The 18,428-nt window shown below is 38.0% G+C and overlaps 1 protein-coding gene and 1 non-coding gene across 2 annotated transcripts in view; one reads left to right on the top strand and one right to left on the bottom strand.

Moving 5' to 3' along the window:
- Positions 1-1,273, bottom strand: part of LOC122448351 (coiled-coil domain-containing protein 7-like) — a 171,022-nt gene extending 169,749 nt beyond the window's left edge. Inside the window, exon 1 of the mRNA XM_043479596.1 lies at positions 1,267-1,273. Coding sequence (XP_043335531.1) covers positions 1,267-1,273 — 7 coding nt within the window. The remainder of the gene's footprint in view (positions 1-1,266) is intronic.
- A 14,524-nt stretch (positions 1,274-15,797) lies between these two features.
- On the top strand, positions 15,798-15,931 carry LOC122449043. Its single transcript, XR_006271861.1, has one exon. It is a non-coding gene; the product is annotated as a small nucleolar RNA SNORA70 (small nucleolar RNA).
- Positions 15,932-18,428: the final 2,497 nt, after the last annotated feature.

Raw genomic sequence — 18,428 nt, 5'->3', positions numbered from 1 at the left:
TAAACTGAGGCACACAGGGGAAGGGATTCAGGAAAACGTGATCTCTCGCAATCTCTTTTAGAAGTAGGTTGATATTCTATATATTCCAAACTTGAAAGCAACTTAAGGGGGCTGTCCTAGGATGGCAGAGGAATAGGAAGGGGAGACCACTTCCTCCCCCACAAATTCATCGAAAGAATATTTGAACCCTAAGCAAATTCCACAAAACAACTTCTGAATGTTGGCAGAGGACATCAGGCACCCAGAAAGGCAGCCCATTATCGTCAAAAGGAGGTAGGACAAAATATAAGAGATAAAAAGAGAGACAAAAGAGGTAGGGATGGAGATCTGTTCCAGGAAGGGAGTCTTAAAAGAGAAGTTTCCAAACACCAGGAAACACTCTCACCAGCGGGTCTGTGAGGAATCTTGGAATCTCAGAGGGCCACATAACCAGGAGGAAAAATGAATAAATAAATAATTAAAACCCACAGATTATGTGCCTAACGACAACTCCCAGCGATTGCAGCTGCCACCAGCAAGTGGGGGCTGAACAGGGAGGCGTGGGCTGCATTGCTTAGGGTAAGGACCAGGCCAGAATGCCCTGAGGACAATCTGAGGGAACTAATGTGAGATAGCAACCCAAACTGTGGGATAGCCAGAGAGAGAGAAAAAAAAGAAAGAGAGAGAGAGAGAACTATCCTGGGAAAGCCCTAACCTGAGGCACTGCCAGGCCAGCTCACAGAACAAAGGACTAAGCAAATACCAGAGGAGAGCTAGCAGGCTGCAGACCAGCCCATCCCCTGCCGGAGACAAGCAGGAAGCAGGCAGCCAGAGACGGAAAGGGGCAATCGCGGCCCCAGAGAGGCATCCTCCACCAACCTGCAAAAAGGCTCCGTTGCTAACCAAGACTTCTTGGGATCCTGGACGGTTGACATCCTTGAGGAGGGTTGCAGCCAGATATCAGCTCCCCAGAAGAGACTCATGGCACACCTGAGAAGGCGCGCCTGTTGTACACCGAGAAAATCGAGTCACTGGGATGGGGAAGGCGATAAGATGCACCCCCTACCTGGGGGTGACTGCGCTCGCCAAGCACCTGGTCATCTGAGCTGCTCAGACCTGGAAAGGGCACAAAACGCAGGCCCAACTGAGTCTGCGCCTTTGGGGAGTACCCGAGAACCTGAACCTGAGCAGCTTAGACCTGGGAAGTGTAGGCAACCCAGGGCCGCCTCAAGACAGTTCCCAGCAGAGCAACCTGGAGCCTGAGAAGTGTAGACCGTGAGAGCACACACGCCATGATCGGGGGCAAACCCAGTGTGGCTGAGACACTGCGAGCGTTCCCCACACACGCCACTGATATTTGTGTGGAGTGTTCCTCCCTCTCCACAGCACAACTGAACAAGTGAGCCTAAATGAGTGACCACCACCGCCCCCTTGTATCAGGGCGGAAAGTAGACACTGAAGAGACCAGCAAACAGAAGAAGCCAAAATAAACAGAGGGAACCACTTTGGAAGTGGCAGGTACAACAGATTAAAACCCTGTAGTTAGCACCGACTATACTGGAAAGGGCTTATAAATCTTGAGAAGTATAAGCCGGCTCTGCAACAGCTTCAGAGAAATTCCTAGAAATATTTTTACTATTATCATTTTTTAAGTCCTCTATTACTCCTTTAATTTTCATTTTTATAATCTACTATTCAGTTCACTACTATACCTTGCCAAAAAAAAAAAAACCCTATTTTTAAAGCAAACTTCATATATATTTTACAATGTTTGTGACTTTATTTTGTCTTTTAACACTGTATTTTCAGAATCTAACCTCTACTCTAGATTTTTAATCTTTGCTTTTTGGTATTTATTATCAATTTTGTACCTTTAAGAACCCAATCTTCAGTAGCCATTTTTACTTGGGAGTGTGATTACTGGCTTGATTGCTCTCTCCCCCTGTTGGCTCTCCTTTTTCTCCACCAGGCCGGCTCTATCTCCTCCCTCCCCCTTCTCTTCTCTACCCAATTCTGTGAATCTCTTGTGTGTCCTGGCTCTGGAGAATACATAGGGAACTGATTACTGGCTGGATCTGTCTCCTTGCTTTTGATTCCCCCTTTTCTCCTCCTGGTCACCTCTGTTTCCTTCTTCCCTCTTCTCTTCTCTGTGTAACTCCATGAACATCTCTGAGGAGTCCAGACTATGGAGAGTACATAGGTAATTGATTACTGGCTAGCTTGCTCTCTCCCCTTTTGATTCCCCCTCTTCTCCTCCTGGCCACCTCTATCTCCCTCTTCCTTCTTCTCTTCTCCATGTAACTCAGTGAAACTCTCTGGGTGTCCCTCACTGTGGAAAAACTTTTCATCATTAACCTGATGTTTCATCATTGGTGCTGTATAGTTGGAGAAGTCTTGAGGCTACTGTAAGTAGAAGACTGAAATCCAGAGACAGGAGGCTTAAGTTCAAAACCAGAGAACTCCTGACTCCAGGGAACATTAATCAATAAGAGCTCATCCAAAAGCCTCCATACCTACACTGAAACCAAGCACCACCCAAGACCCAACAAGTTCCAGAGCAAGACATACCACGCAAATTCTCCATCAACACAGGAACATAGCCCTGAGCTTCAATATACAGGCCACCCAAAGTCACATCAAACCCACTGACATCTCAAAACTCACTACTGGACACTTCATTGCACTCCAGAGAGAAGAAATCCAGCTCCACTCACCAGAACACCGACACAAGGTTCCCTAACCAGGAAACCATGACAAGCCACCCCTCCAACCCCACCCACAGCAAGGAATGTCCACAATAAAGAGGAACCACAAACTGTCAGGAGACAGAAAGGCCACTCGAAACACAGCATCTAAACACGATGAAAAGGCAGAGAAATACTCAGCAGGTAAAAGAACAGGTTAAATGCCCACCAAACCAAACAAAAGAGGAGGAGATAGGGAATCTACCTGATAAAGAATTCCGAATAATGATAATGAACATGATCCAAAATCTTGAAAACAAAATGGAGTTACAGATAAACAGCCTGGAGACAAGGATTGGAAAGATGCAAGAAATGCTTAACAAGGACGTAGAAGAAATGAAAGAGTCAATATATAATGAATAATGCAATAAATGAGATAAAAAAACACTTTGGAGGGAACCAACAATAGAATCATGGAGAGAGAAGATAGGATAAGTGAGGTAGAAGATAGAATGGTAGATATAAATGAAGCAGAGAGGAAAAAAGAAAAAAGAATCAAAAGAAATGAGGACAACCTCAGAGACCTCTGGGACAATGTTAAACGCCCCAACATTAGAATCATAGGAGTCCCAGGAGAAGAAGACAAAAAGAAAGACCATCAGAAAATACTTGAGGAGATAATAGTTGAAAACTTCCCTAAAGTGGGGAAGGAAATAGTCACCCAAGTCCAAGAAACCCAGAGAGTCCCAAACAGGATAAACGCAAGGCGAAACACCCCAAGACACATATTGATCAAATTAACAAAGATCAAACACAAAGAACAAATATTAAAAGCAGCAAGGGAAAAACAACAAATAACACACAAGGGGATTCCCATGAGGATAACAGCTGATCTTTCCATAGAAATTCTTCAGGCCAGAAGGGAATGGCAGGACATACTTAAGGTGAAGAAAGAGAAAAACCTACACCCCAGATTACTGTACCCAGCAAGGATCTCATTCAAATATGAAGGAGAAATCAAAAGCTTTACAGACAAGCAGAAGCTGAGAGAATTCAGCACCACCAAACCAGCTCTCCAACAAATGCTAAAGGATCTTCTCTAGACAGGAAACACAGAAAAGGTTTATAAATTCAAACCCAAAACAACAAAGTAAATAGCAATGGTATAATACTTATCAATAATTACCTTAAATGTAAACAGGTTGAATGCTCCAACCAAAAGACAAAGACTGGCTGAATGGATACAAAAACAATACCCCTATATATGTTCTCTACAAGGGACCCACCTCAAAACAAGGGACACATACAGACTGAAAGTGAAGGGCTGGGAAAAGACATTCCATGCAAATAGAGACCAAAAGAAAGCAGGAGTCGCAATACTCATATCAGATAAAACAGACTTTAAAATAAAGGCTGTGAAAAGAGACAAAGAAGGACACTACCCAATGATCAAGGGATCATCCAAGAAGATATAACAATTACAAATATATATGCATCCAACATAGGAGCACTGCGAAATGTAAAGCAAATGCTAACAAGTATGAAAGGGGAAATTAACAATAGCACAATAATAGTGGCATACTTTAATAACCCACTCACACCTATGGATAGATAAACTAAACAGAAAATTAACAAGGAAACACAAATTTAAATGATACAATGGACCAGTTAGACCTAACTGATATCTGTGGGACATTTCACCCCAAAACAATGAATTTCACCTTTTTCTCAAGTGCACACGGAACCTTCTCCAGGCTAGATCACATCCTGGGCCATAAATCTAGCCTTGGTAGATTCAAAAAATTGAAATAATTCCAAGAATCTTTCCTGACCATAATGCAGTAAAATTAGATGTCAATTACAGGAGAAAACTATTAAAAATTCCAACATATGAAGGCTGAACAACATGCTGCTGAATAACCAACAAATCACAGAAGAAATAAAAAAAGAAATCAAAATATGCATAGAAACAAATGAAAATGAAAACACAACAACCCAAACCCTATGGGACATTGTAAAAGCAGTGCTAAGGGGAAGGTTCATAGCAATACAGGCTTACCTCAAGAGACAAGAAAAAAGTCAAATAAATAACCTAACTCTACACCTAAAGTAACTTGCAAAGGAAGAAATGAAGAACCCCAGGGTTAGTAGAAGGAAAGAAATCTTAAAAATTAGGGCAGAAATAAGTGCAAAAGAAAAAAAAGTGACCAGAGCAAAATCAACAAAGCTAAAAGCTGGTTCTTTGAGAAGATAAATAAAATTGACAAACCATTAGCCAAAATCATCAAGAAACAAAGGGAGAAGAATCAAATCAACAAAATTAGAAATGAAAATGGAGAAATCACAACAGACAACACAGAAATACAAAGGATCATAAAGGACTACTATCAGCAACAATATGCCAATAAAATGGACAAATTCTTAGAAAAGTATAACTTTCCAAAACTGAACCAGGAAGAAAAAGATCTTAACAGACCCATCACAAGCAAGGAAATAAAAACTGTGATCAGAAATCTTCCAGCAAACAAAAGCCCAGGACCAGATGGCTTCACAGCTGAATTCTACCAAAAATTTAGAGAAGAGCTAACACCTATCTTACTCAAACTCTTCCAGAAAATTGCAGAAGAAGGTAAACTTCCAAACTCATTCTATAAGGCCACTGTCACCCTAATTCCCAAATGAGACAAAGATGCCACAAAAAAAGAAAACTACAGGCCAATATCACTGATGAACATAGATGCAAAAATCCTCAACAAAATTCTAGCAAACAGAGTCCAACAACATATTAAAAAAATCATACATCATGACCAAGTGGGCTTTATCCCAGGAATGCAAGGATTCTTTAATATCCACAAGTCAATCAATGTAATAAACTATATTAACAAACTGAAAGACAAAAACTATATGATTATCTCAATAGATGCAGAAAAAGCCTTTGACAAAATTCAACATCCATTTATGATAAAAACTCTCCAGAAAGCAGGAATAGAAGGAACATACCTCAACATAATAAAAGCTATATATGACAAACCCACAGCAAGCATCACCCTCAATGGTGAAAAATTGAAAGCATTTCCCCTGAAATCAGGAAAAAGACAAGGGTGCCCACTCTCACCACTACTATTCAACATAGTGTTGGAAGTTTTGGCCACAGCAATCAGAGCAGAAAAAGAAGTAAAAGGAATCCAGATAAGAAAAGAAGAAGTGAAACTCTCACTGTTTGCAGATGACATGATCCTCTACATAGAAAACCCTAAAGACTCTACGAGAAAATTACTAGAACTAATCAATGAATAGAGTAAATTTGCAGGATATAAAAGTAACACACAGAAATCCCTTGCACTCCTATACACTAACAATGAGAAAACAGAAAGAGAAATTAAGGAAACAATACCATTCACCATTGCAACAAAAAGAACATAATACTTAGGAGTATATCTACCTAAAGAAACAAAAGACCTATACATAGAAAACTATAAAACACTGATGAAAGAAATCAAAGAGGACACAAACAGACAGAGAAATATACTGTGTTCATGGACTGGAAGAATCAATATTGTCAAAATGGCTATACTACCCAAAGCAATCTATAGATTCAACGCAATCCCTATCAAGCTACCAACGGTATTTTTCACAGAACTAGAACAAATAATTTCACAATTTGTATGGAAATACAAAAAACTTCGAACAGCCAAAGTAATCTTGAGAAAGAAGAATGGAACTGGAGGAATCAACCTGCCTGACTTCAGACTATATTACAAAGTCACAGTCATCAAGACAGTATGGTACTGGCACAAAGACAGAAATAGAGATCAATGGAACAGAATAGAAAGCCCAGAGATAAATCCACACACCTATGGACACCTTATCTTCGACAAAGGAGGCAAGGATATCCATTGGAAAAAAGACAACCTCTTTAACAAGTGGTGCTGGGAAACTGGGTCAAAACTTGTAAAAGAATGAAACTAGAACACTTTCTAACACAATACACAAAAATAAACTCAAAATGGATTAAAGATCTAAATGTAAGACAAGAAACTATAAAACTCCTAGAGGAGAACATAGACAAAGCACTCTCCGACATAAATCACAGCAGGATCCTCTATGACCCACCTCCCAGAATACTGGAAATAAAAGCAAAAATAAACAAATGGGACCTAATGAAACTTAAAAGCTTTTGCACAACAAAGGAAACTATAAGCAAGGTGAAAAGACAGCCCTCAGAATGGGAGAAAATAATAACAAATGAAGCAACAAAGGATTAATCTCAAAAATATACAAGCAACTCCTGAAGCTCAATTCCAGAAAAATAAATGACCCAATCAAAAAATGGGCCAAAGAACTAAACAGACATTTCTCTAAAGAAGACATACAGATGGCTAACAAACACATGAAAAGATGCTCAACATCACTCATTATCAGAGAAATGCAAATCAAAACCACAATGAGGTACCATTACATGCCAGTCAGGATGGCTGCTATCCAAAAGTCTACCAGCAATAAATTCTGGAGAGGGTGTGGAGAAAAGGGAACCCTCTTACACTGTTGGTGGGAATGCAAACTAGTACAGCTGCTATGGAAAACAGTGTGGAGATTTCTTAAGAGACTGGAAATAGAACTGCCATATGACCCAGCAATACCACTTCTGGGCATACACATCGAGGAAATCAGATCTGAAAGAGACATGTGCACCCCAATGTTCATTGCAGCACTGTTTATAATATCCAGGACATGGAAGCAATATAGATGCCCATCAGCAGACGAATGGATAAGGAAGCTGTGGTATATATACACCATGGAATATTACTCAGCCATTAAAAAGAATTCATTTGAATCAGTTCTAATGAGATGGATGAAACTGAAGCCCATTATACGAGTGAAGTAAGCCAGAAAGATAAAGACCAATACAGTATACTAATGCATATATATGGAATTTAGAAAAATGGTAACGATAACCCTATATGCAAAACAGGAAAAGAGACACAGATGTACAGAATAGACTTTTGGACTCTGTGGGAGAAGGCGAGGGTGGGATGTTTTGGGAGAACAGCATTGAAACATGTATATTATCTAGGGTGAAACAGATCCAACCAGCCAGTGTTGGATGCATATGACAAGTGCTCGGGGCTGGTGCACGGTGAAGACCCAGAGGGATGGGGTGGGGAGCAAGGTTGGAGGGGGGATTGGGATGGGGAATACATGTAACTCCATGGCTGATTCATGTCAATGTATGGCAAAAACCACTAGAATATGGTAAAGTAATTAGCCTCCAACTAATAAAAACAAATGGAAAAAAAAAAAGACAAGGGATCCAAGGGTTTTTAAAAAGGCAAAGGGAAAGCCAAGAGTAATGGTGAAGGAAAATCCCAGGTCAGAGCTATTCAATGAACCCAGAGAAAAAGCAGTACAGGTTAGAGTTGGGAACAAAAAGCTACTGGAAGAATGTGTCAAGAAAAACATTGTAGAATCGACAGATTACTGAATGCATGCAGATCTAGTGAAAGAACTTTTAAAACTACCAGACTGTGGAGATACAAAAGAAATTAGCTACTCTAGAAAAAAAGAAAAATGGTTTTCAAGAAAGTATAATCATAGTACATTCACTGGCTCAGCCAGGAACAATAAAGAATCTAATTACACTAAAAAAAAAAAAAAAGCTGATCAATCCTCTGGATCCAACTGCTAGAAGGCAGAGGAACATATGGAAAAATTACATCATAATTATATAACCCTATAGGGAAAATGCCCAGAGTTATGCAGCTCAAAAATTGTAAGACTAGAGACAGAGGACAAACCTATAAAAATCTAGAAGATATATAAAATTTAAATGACAAGTTATACATTATAGTGTGTACAAAGACACAGTTGGGCCATAAAAGTGTCAACATGTGCAAAGAAGTAATTTAATATAAAAATTAGAAGAGTGGTAACTGATGTGGAGATGTGAGGACTATGACAAGACAGGATATGAAGGGTATTCTGGAATGACTGGAATTTCTTGATTTGGCTAACAGTTCAAGAGTACCACCCTTAAACACTTCATTAAGTTTCACATTATTTTGTATGGTTTTCTGTATCTGCTTTAAGTTTTAAAAAGCTAACTTTTCATTTTATGGGGGTCGTCTGATTCTTTTATTATTATTATTGATGTTATACTTAATAATTTTAAAAGTAGTCATACAAAGTAATTTAATTAGAAGTTTAAAAGAAGGGAGTGTCAAGGGCACAGTCCCTCTTTTTACCAGTTAGAATTCACTATTTCCGTCTACTCCATTTTCTCAATAGTCAAGTATGGATGTGAGGGCTGGACCATAAAGAAGGCATAGCACTGAAGAATTGATGCCTTCGAACTATGGTGCTGGAGAAGATTCTTCAGAGTCTCTTGGACTGCAAGGAGATCAGACCAGTCAATCCTAAAGGAAATCAACCCTGAACATTCATTGGAAGGACTGATGCTAAAGCTCCAAAACTTTGGCCACCTGATGCAAAGAGTTGAATAACTGGAAAGGACTCTGATGCTGGGAAAGATTGAGGGCAGAGGATGAGATGGTTGGATGGCATCACCTTCTCAATGGACATGAGTTTGAGAAAACTCCGGGAGATAATGAAGGACACAGAAGCCTGGCCTGCTGCAGTCCATGAAGTCGCAAACATGACTGAGCAACTGAAGAACAACTCCAATTTTAAGAGAATGACTGCTCTGGGATTTGAAGAAGCATTAAAAGCCTGTCAATAACCAAGTGCTATTGTTTATTAGTGTTGTTTTATAAAAAGCTAAATTTTTTTAAATGGAAGGAGTTGCATTGGATTCCATTAGAAACTTGTGAAAATGCCTGTCTGGGACCACTTTAAAAATTATACTGTATCCCTTAATTATCAAAATGATTCCTTGAAGCACATAATATTATTCCCCACATCAGTACTTGAAAAAACTGAAGGGCAGAGAAAGTAATGTTTGACCAGTCATATGATTAATAATTGAGCTTAAATTCATACCCAAGAAGTTTACCTCCAGGGCCTGAGCTCCAAACTACTACTTTTACTTCCTCTAATGAATAAAGGAAACATTAAAAGAATACAACTATAAAAAACAGAGGATATTTTAAAATTGTAAGACTATATTTAATAATATATATGTATCATAAGTGATAATAAAGTCTATATTAAATAAATAAAAAATAAACTGAATGAAATGCAAAAAAAAAAACTTGAATAGACTAATACCTTCAGGGGAAAATATCGAAAATCTACTGCTAAAACTGTTATAAGGCTAAAGACTTTTAGGGAAAATTTCTATGAAATCATTAAAGATAACAGAATATCTATGCTATATAAACTATAAAAAATTTAGAAAAAGATATTTTTCTCCACTTCATCTTACAATGCTAATAGTACCCTGATGCCCAAACTAAAGAAGAATAGAACAACAACAACAAAAAACTTGGCCATATCATTTACAGTTGTATCATTACAAGCTGTATAAACAGAGATAGGTTAGATTATGCTGAAGTAACAAACATTCGTGAAATTCCAGTGGCTTAAACACAAACATCTATTTTCTGCTCCTACTCCATTAAAATTTACCTACAGGTTCTGTTTAACATGATCATTTTGGAACTCGGGTTGATAGAAATCCTAGAATCTGCAACATTCTTAGCTTTAGTAGTAAAGGAAAAGAGAGAGTGAAGGGAAGCATAAACTGGCTCCTAAAGCTTCCACACATGACAGATTCATGCTTCACTGACCTTAGAAAATCACAAAGCCACATCTAGGTTAGAAAGTCAGGAGGGTGACATCAGGAAAATGGCAGAATAGGAAACCCTAACAATACAAGGACCAATTACCTTTGCGTTTTTGGGTAAATTTGTGAAACCCTCTAGCAATAATCCTTTCTCCCATCACCACTAAATAGGAGGAGAATGTCAACTTCCAACTTGCCTATGGGAAGGGAAGAAATGGACTAAACTGTGTGTTCAAAGTTGGGGCTATCTATGGGACTGATTTCTATCTGGCTTCAATCTCAACACTGGCAGGAAACGGCCCAAGGTTGGGAGCTGCTAAGAACAAAGGTGATAATATGGCCTAGTCCACACTCAGTGGTCACAGCCACTCTCCCAGCTCAGTGAAAAGCAAGCAGGCAAGCCTCCCACCCCAAATTCCCAGGTTCTTCCTGGGGAGGAAAAGAAGTGTAACATTCATCCACATTTCAGGTTTTCAGAGGAATGCTTGAGGCACTAGTTTCTGTATTGTCTGTCTTGATGTATGGATGAGACTCAGGATATTCTAGTTGTTTAGGGAGTACTGAGAACAAATATGACACTTTAGACCACTAGGCACTCAAAGTCAAAGCTCCTCTCCAGAGCTCAGGACAACACAATTGGGAAAATAGCTACCAGAGTCTCTCTGGAGAAGGAAGGAGAAGACTCAAGCGTATGTCTAGTGTTCAGACATTTCACAGAACTATGGAGGGACTGGTGTCTGACTTGTGTCTCTCAGAGCACTGACAGGCCTCCACATACATTACATTCCTGGGGACTTCTGAAGGCAAAACCAACGACCAAGAGTTGGGTGCTGTGCTGTTCAGATGTCAACACCAAGTGTCAAGGGACAAGAAGGAAGAAACATGGTCCAATAAAAGGCTTCAGAAACATATCTTTAAAAATGTATGTATATGAATAACCCCACAGATTTCAAAATGCTCATTATAAAAGCTCTCAGCTACCTGAATACAATGTTGTAAGAACAAAGTGAGCATTTCAACAAAGAGAGGAAATACTTTAAACACACACACAAATTTTGGAGCTAAAGAATAAAATAATTGAAAATTTTAAATTTATTAGAGGGGTTCAACAAGTAATTTGTTAAAACAGAAGAAAGAATCAGTAAGCTTGAAGACAGGTGACTTGATTTCATCTAATCATGAAAGCAAAACGATAAAAATAAATGTAAAGAACACAAAGGAGTAATAGGACATCATAAAACAGACCAGGATATATATATATATTACTGAATCCTAGAAGGAAAAGAGAGAAAGGGACAGAAAGTTTATTAAACATGATAGCTCAAAACTCACCAAATCTGGAAAACAAAACTGATACCCAAATTGAAAAAGTCTAACTGCTTCCCAAAAGGGAACCTAAAGAAGTTAACACCAAAGCACATTATCATCAAAGTAAAAAAGTCTAAGAGAATTTTGAAATCACTAAGAGAAAAGTGATTTCTCACAAACAAGGAACGCCTACAATACTACCAACAGATCACTCAGCAGAAACTTTGCAGGCCAGAAAGTTGAGGGAAGATACAAGCACAGAAGGAAAAAACCCTGTCAACTAAGAATATTATATCCAGCAAAACAATTCTTCAAAAACAAAGCAAAGATAAAGAATTTCCCAATAGAAACTCAAGAGCTTATCAGCACTAGACGTGCCCTACAAGGAATACCAAAGGGAGCCATTCAAATTGAAATTAATAGACGCTAAACATAAACACAAAAGTATACTAAACATAAACTATAAAATATATTAATAAATACAAAATATAAAAAGATATAATTTGTAACAATAAGAATGTTAAAAGGAGGGGAGTAAAATTGTGTGAAGTTGAAATTAAATTATCAGTATAAAACAGACTTATAACCATAGAATGCTTTATGTAAGCCTTATATTATAGCAACCACAAACAAAATCCCTATAAAAGATATAAGAGAAAATAAGAAAATATAATGGAAATTTTAAAAAGTCAATAAAGCAAATAGGAAAGAACAAGAGGAAAACAGAGACAAAAAGCTAAAAAGAGATTAAAAAAAAAAAATGATCACAGTAAATCTTTTCCTATCAATAAGGACTTTAAATATAAATACACTTTCCAAGCAAAAGATACCTATTTCTCTCACACACACACACCGGTTTTTTAATATCTGAATCAGTTTTTTTTTAAAGATCCATCTATATGCCATCTAGAAGAAACTAACTTCATGTTTAAATCTACACGCAGGCTTTCCTTCATATTCCTTCCCTCACATTCCTTCACATGAAAGTGAAGGAATTAAAAAGATATTCCACATAAATGTTAGCCAAATGAGAGGAAGAGTGAGAGAACTTATATGAGACAAAACAGACTTTAAGACAAAAGTTGCCAAATGATACAAAGAAGGACATCATATAATAGTAAAAAGGGCCAATTCACCAAGAAGATATAATACTTATAAATATACATGCACCCAATATTAGAACCTTCAAATATAATGAAGCAAACATTGACAGAATTGATAGAAAAAAGAAACAGTAACATAATAACAACAGTGAATTTCAATACCCATTTTCAATAACAGATAGAACATCCAAGCAAAATATCAATGAGGAGTGATGTCAAAATGGCAAAATAGGACATTTCTACCCTTTTCCCCAAAGGACACTAATTTTTACAATTATACTCAGATGAAAGTTTCTGTGAAATTCTGGGAATATAGCAGAGAATTTCCAGCACAGTGTTGGAGCAATGACAACAACAACAAAAATCCAAGATTTGATGCAATAAAGAGGGTAAAAAGATGACCTTCTCTTTATCCACATCACCCCAAGGAAGCACAGCTCAGTCCCAAGAGAGACTTTCTTGGCCTATCATTTTTCTCACGGGAGAAAGTGAGAGCATGTGACTGACTGACTGGCTTTACTAGCTATTCAGGATGAACCAAAGAACCCAACTTCTTTCTTACTCTATTCAGAAAAGTGAGGTGTCCTAAAAATTATAAAGTACAGAGGGGGTTTTGAGAACAGTATCCAGGACTCTTGGAGGTATCAAAGAAATGTTACGGGAAGAAGCACATAAAATTTTAGCATGCAACACCACTTTAGGGAAAGCAAACAAACAGGAGTCTGTCAGCATTCAGCATGACTTTGCAGGATGGAGAGAAGGCACATCTTTAAGAATTCCCCCTCCCTAAAAAACATCCCTTCCAGATATTCAAGCTGGTTTTAGAAAAGGCAGAGGAATCAGAGATCAAATTGCCAACATCCACTGGATCATCAAAAAAGCAAGAGAGTTCCAGAAAAAACATCTATTTCTGCTTTATTGACTATGCCAAAGCCTTTGACTGTGTGGATCACAACAAACTGTGGAAAATTCTTCAAGAGATGGGCATACCAGACCACCTGACCTGCCTCTTGAGAAACCTGTATGCAGGTCAGGAAGCAACAGTTAGAACTGGACATGGAACAACAGACTGGTTCCAAATAGGAAAAGGAGTACGTCAAGGCTGTACATAGTCACCCTGCTTATTTAACTTCTATGCAGAGTACATCATGAGAAACGCTAGGCTGGAAGAAGCACAAGATGGAATCAAGATTGCCGGGAGAAATATCAATAACCTCAGATATGCAGATGACACCACCCTTATGGCAGAAAGTGAAGAAGAACTAAAGAGCCTCTTGATGAAAGTGAAAGAGGAGAGTGAAAAAGTTGGCTTAAAGCTCAACATTCACAAAACTAAGATCATGGCATCTGGTTCCATCACTTCATGGCAAATAGATGGGGAAACAGTGGCTGACTTTATTTTGGGGGGGCTCCAAAATCACTGCAGATGGTGATTGCAGCCATGAAATTCAAAGACGCTTACTCCTTGGAAGGAAAGTTATGACCAACCTAGACAGCATATTAAAAAGAAGAGACATTACTTTGTCAACAAAGGGCTGTCTATTCAAGGCTATGGTTTTTCCAGCAGTCATATATGGATGTGAGATTTGGACTAATAAGAAAGCTGAGCCCCAAAGAATTGATGCTTTTGAACTGTGGTGTTGAAGAAGACTCTTGAGAGTCCCTTGGACTGCAAGGAGATCCAGCCAGTCCATACTAAAGGAAATCAGTCCTGGGTGTTCACTGGAAGGACTGATGTTGAAGCTGAAACTCCAATACTTTGGCCATCTGATGCAAAGAGCTGACTCATTTGAAAAAATCCCTGATGCTGGGAAAGACTGAGGGCAGGAGGAGAAAGGGACAACAGAGGATGAGATGGTTGGATGGCATCACCGACTCGATGGACATGGGTTTGGGTGGACTCCAGGAGTTGGTGATGGACAGGGAGGCCTGGCATGCTGCAGCTCATGGGGTTGCAAAGAGTTGGACACGACTGAGTGACTGAACTGAACTGAAAAATGACAAGTGTGGAGTAGGCACATCCCTAGAACAGGTCTGAGAAAGTCCCAGAATACCCAGGAGATTGGACAGATGAAGGTATTTCTGTCATCAAGCTAATAAGTAAAAACTGAAAGACGTGCCTTCAGTTCAACAAACAACAGAGCCAGGAAAGCAAGATATCAAGGTACATGAAAAATCAAGGAAACATGACATCACCAAAGAAATAAATAATTCTCTAGTAACCAAACCCAAATAAATTAATTTCTGTACTTAGATTGAAAAATAATTTTAAAAAATGTTTAAGGAATCTCTGAGAGAACACAGACAATCCAATAAAATCAGGAAATAATACATGAACAAAAAAGTTTAACGGAGATTAAAAAAACATAGTAGAGAAGCAAACTTAATTATGGAGCTGAAGAATATAATTAACAAAATGAAAAATGCAAGAAAGAACATCACTATCAGAATGCATCAAGTTAAAGAAAAAAAATCTGTGAAGTAGATGATGGATGGATTGAAATTATAAAGTAAAAGGAAAACAACAACAAAATAATATGAAAGAGTGAAGAAAGCCTAACTGAACTATGGGTTTACAATGAAAAGAAACAATCTCTGGATTATTGGAATTTCAGGAGAAGAGTGGGAGAAAGGGTATAAAGCTTATTTAAAAGTAATGGCTGAGAACTTCCATCTGAAGAGAGATTTGGACATCTAGGTTCATGAGCAAATAACTTACCCCAAAATTTCAACCCAAAATGAACATTTCCAAGACATTATAAAAAATGTCTAAAATCAAAGACAAAGAGAATTTTAAAACCAGCAACAGAAAAAAATTCCTCATGTACAAGGGAGATTTAAGTCTATCTGTGGATTTCTCAGCAAAAGCCCCGTGGGCCAGAAGACAGTGGGATAATATGTTAAAGGGCTGAAAGGGGAAAAAAAACTTTCAATCAAGAATATTTTAACTGGTAAAAGTATCCTTCAAAAACGAGGGAGACTTTGCAGCCAAGTAAGCCAAATGCACTCTTTTCCCAGGGGGACTCAGTGTGCAGTGGCTGCAAACAGCAGCCTCCTCAGTAGTTTATGTAGCCTGTTGCCTGTAGAGGTTGCCCTAAGGGACCCTAGCATCAGCCCTTTCCAGTGAACATTCATGAATGGCAGGCTGTCCCCAGTCCAGGCTCCAGATAGGTACATGCAGTGACTTTGGAAAGTCCCAGGGCACAGTGGCCAGGGTCTGCATTGGGCAACTCATAACGTCCATCCGCACCAAGCTACAGAACAAGAAGCATGCAATTGAGGCCCTCTACAGGGCTTCCCTTGTGTCTCAGCTGGTAAAGAATCCGCCAGCAATGTGGGAGACCTGGGTTTGATCCCTGGGTGGGGACGATCCCTTGGAGAAGGAAAAGGCTACCCACTCCAGTATTCTTGCCTGGAGAATTCCATATACTCTATAGTTCATGGGGTCGCAAAGAGTCAGACACAACTGAGCAACTTTCACTTTTTCACAGGGCCAAGTTCCCTGGCCACTAGAAGATTCTCATCTCTAAGAAGTGGGGATTTACTAGTTTAATGCAGATAAATTTGAAAACATGGTGGCAGAAAAGCAGCTCATCCCAGATGGTTGTGGGGGTCAAATACATCCCTAATCATGGCCCTCTGGATAAATGGTGGGCTTCACATTCATGAAAGTCTTGGCGCTGTCCCCTCCTTACTGATGCCCATCAGTAAATCCTACTTTCCTGTCCAAAAAAAAAAAAAAAAAATAGAGAGACAGACTGTCACAAATACAAGCTGAGAAAGTCATTCATCACTAGACTAATGTTATATTAGAAATGTTAAAATTACTCAATGTGAAATGAAAGAATGGTAATTAGTAACATATGAGCATATGAAAATGTAACACACACTGGTAAGGGTAGATATATAGGCAAACTCAGAAAAACCTAATACTGTAATATAGTGATGTGTTGATCACTCAGCTCTGAGTATGAAAGCTAAATGACAAAATTGTCAAAAGTAAGTTGCTACAATAATTTGATGATGGATTCACAATATAAAAAGAGGTAAACTGTTACATCAAAATATTGGGTGGTTGTAGAAGGGTAGCATTTTTATATATAATCAAAGCTAAGACATTATCAGCTTAAATAGATTGTTACATCTACAAGATGCTTCATGTAAGTCTCGTGAAGATGATAAGCAAAATCCTACAGTTGATACTTAAAAAATTAAGAAATGGGATGTAAAGGGTACCACTATGGACAATCACTAATTCACAGAGGAAGACAGAATGAGAGGAAGAAAAGAACATAGGAAATACAAAATAGTCAGAAAATAATAAGAAAGCATTACCCAGTCCTTACCTCTCAGTAAATATTTTAAATGTAAATGGAATATACTCACCAATAAAAAATTTAAAGTGAAAAAAAAAATTTAAAGTGGCTGAATAAATAAAAACAAGATCCAAATACACACTGTCTCTATAAGACTCACTTCATCTTTAAGGACACATAGACTCAGGCTGAAAACATGAAGAAGACATTCTATGCACATGGAAACCAAAAGGGAGCAGGGGAGCTATACTCCTATCAGAAAAAACAGACTTTAAATCAAAAACTGTAATAAGAGACAAAGAAGGTAATTATATGATGATAAAGGGGTTAATTCGTCAAGAAAACATAACAACCTTAAGTACAAATGCTCCCAACATCAAAGCATCTAAACACGTTAACACATTATTAACTGGGGGATTTTTGCAGAAACTAACCAGAAACTAAATTCCTGTGGCCAGCAATTTGTTATGTAAGTGAAAATACTGAAACATCGAGAGTCAATGTTCAGGTAACAAAAGATGTATTAATATGTCTCTGGTCAATAAGTCGCTAAGCAATAATAACAGAACTGAAGGGGAAAAAGTGAAAATACTCCTACAGAAGTAGGGGACTTCAATATATCACTTTCAACAATGGATAGACCATCTAGACAGAAAATGGGTAAGGAAATATTGAACTTGAACTATGCATTAGACCAGGAGCTCTAACAGATATACACAGAACTTTCTACCAATAGCAGCAGAATACACATGCTTTTCAAGCACTCACAGAACATTCTCTAGAGTAGATCATATAATAGGTAACAAATCTTAGCAAACATAAGAACACAGAAATCATAGCAAGTATGTTTTCCAAACCCAGTAGTTCTAGAAAAGAATCCATAACAGAGGAAAAACTCAAATTTACAGGAAAGTGAAAATTAAACAATACACTCCCAAATAACCAGTGAGTAAAAGAACAAATGGAAATAAAATAAAAAATTATATGGAAACAAATGAAAATAACAACATACCAAAACTTATGGTATGAACAAAAGCAGTTCTAAGAAGAAAGTCTGCAGCAATAAATGTCTTTATTAAGAAAAAGATCTCAAACAACCTGACTTTATAAAAAAATACTAGAAAAAGAAAAAAATTCAAGCCCAAAATTATCAGAAGAAAGGAAATCATGATCAGAGCAGAAGTAGACCGGGAGAACAAAATAAAAAAAAAAAACAAAACTTTATTGAGTTTTGAAGTTAAAATTGACAAACTTAAAAATAAGAAATAATAAAAAGATTCAAATAAAATAAAAAATT

Source organism: Cervus canadensis, chromosome 10 (assembly GCF_019320065.1).
Source record: "Cervus canadensis isolate Bull #8, Minnesota chromosome 10, ASM1932006v1, whole genome shotgun sequence".
Classification (NCBI taxonomy): domain Eukaryota; kingdom Metazoa; phylum Chordata; class Mammalia; order Artiodactyla; family Cervidae; genus Cervus; species Cervus canadensis.
Note: the sequence above shows the minus strand (reverse complement) of the source record. Positions and strands in the feature narration are given on the sequence as shown.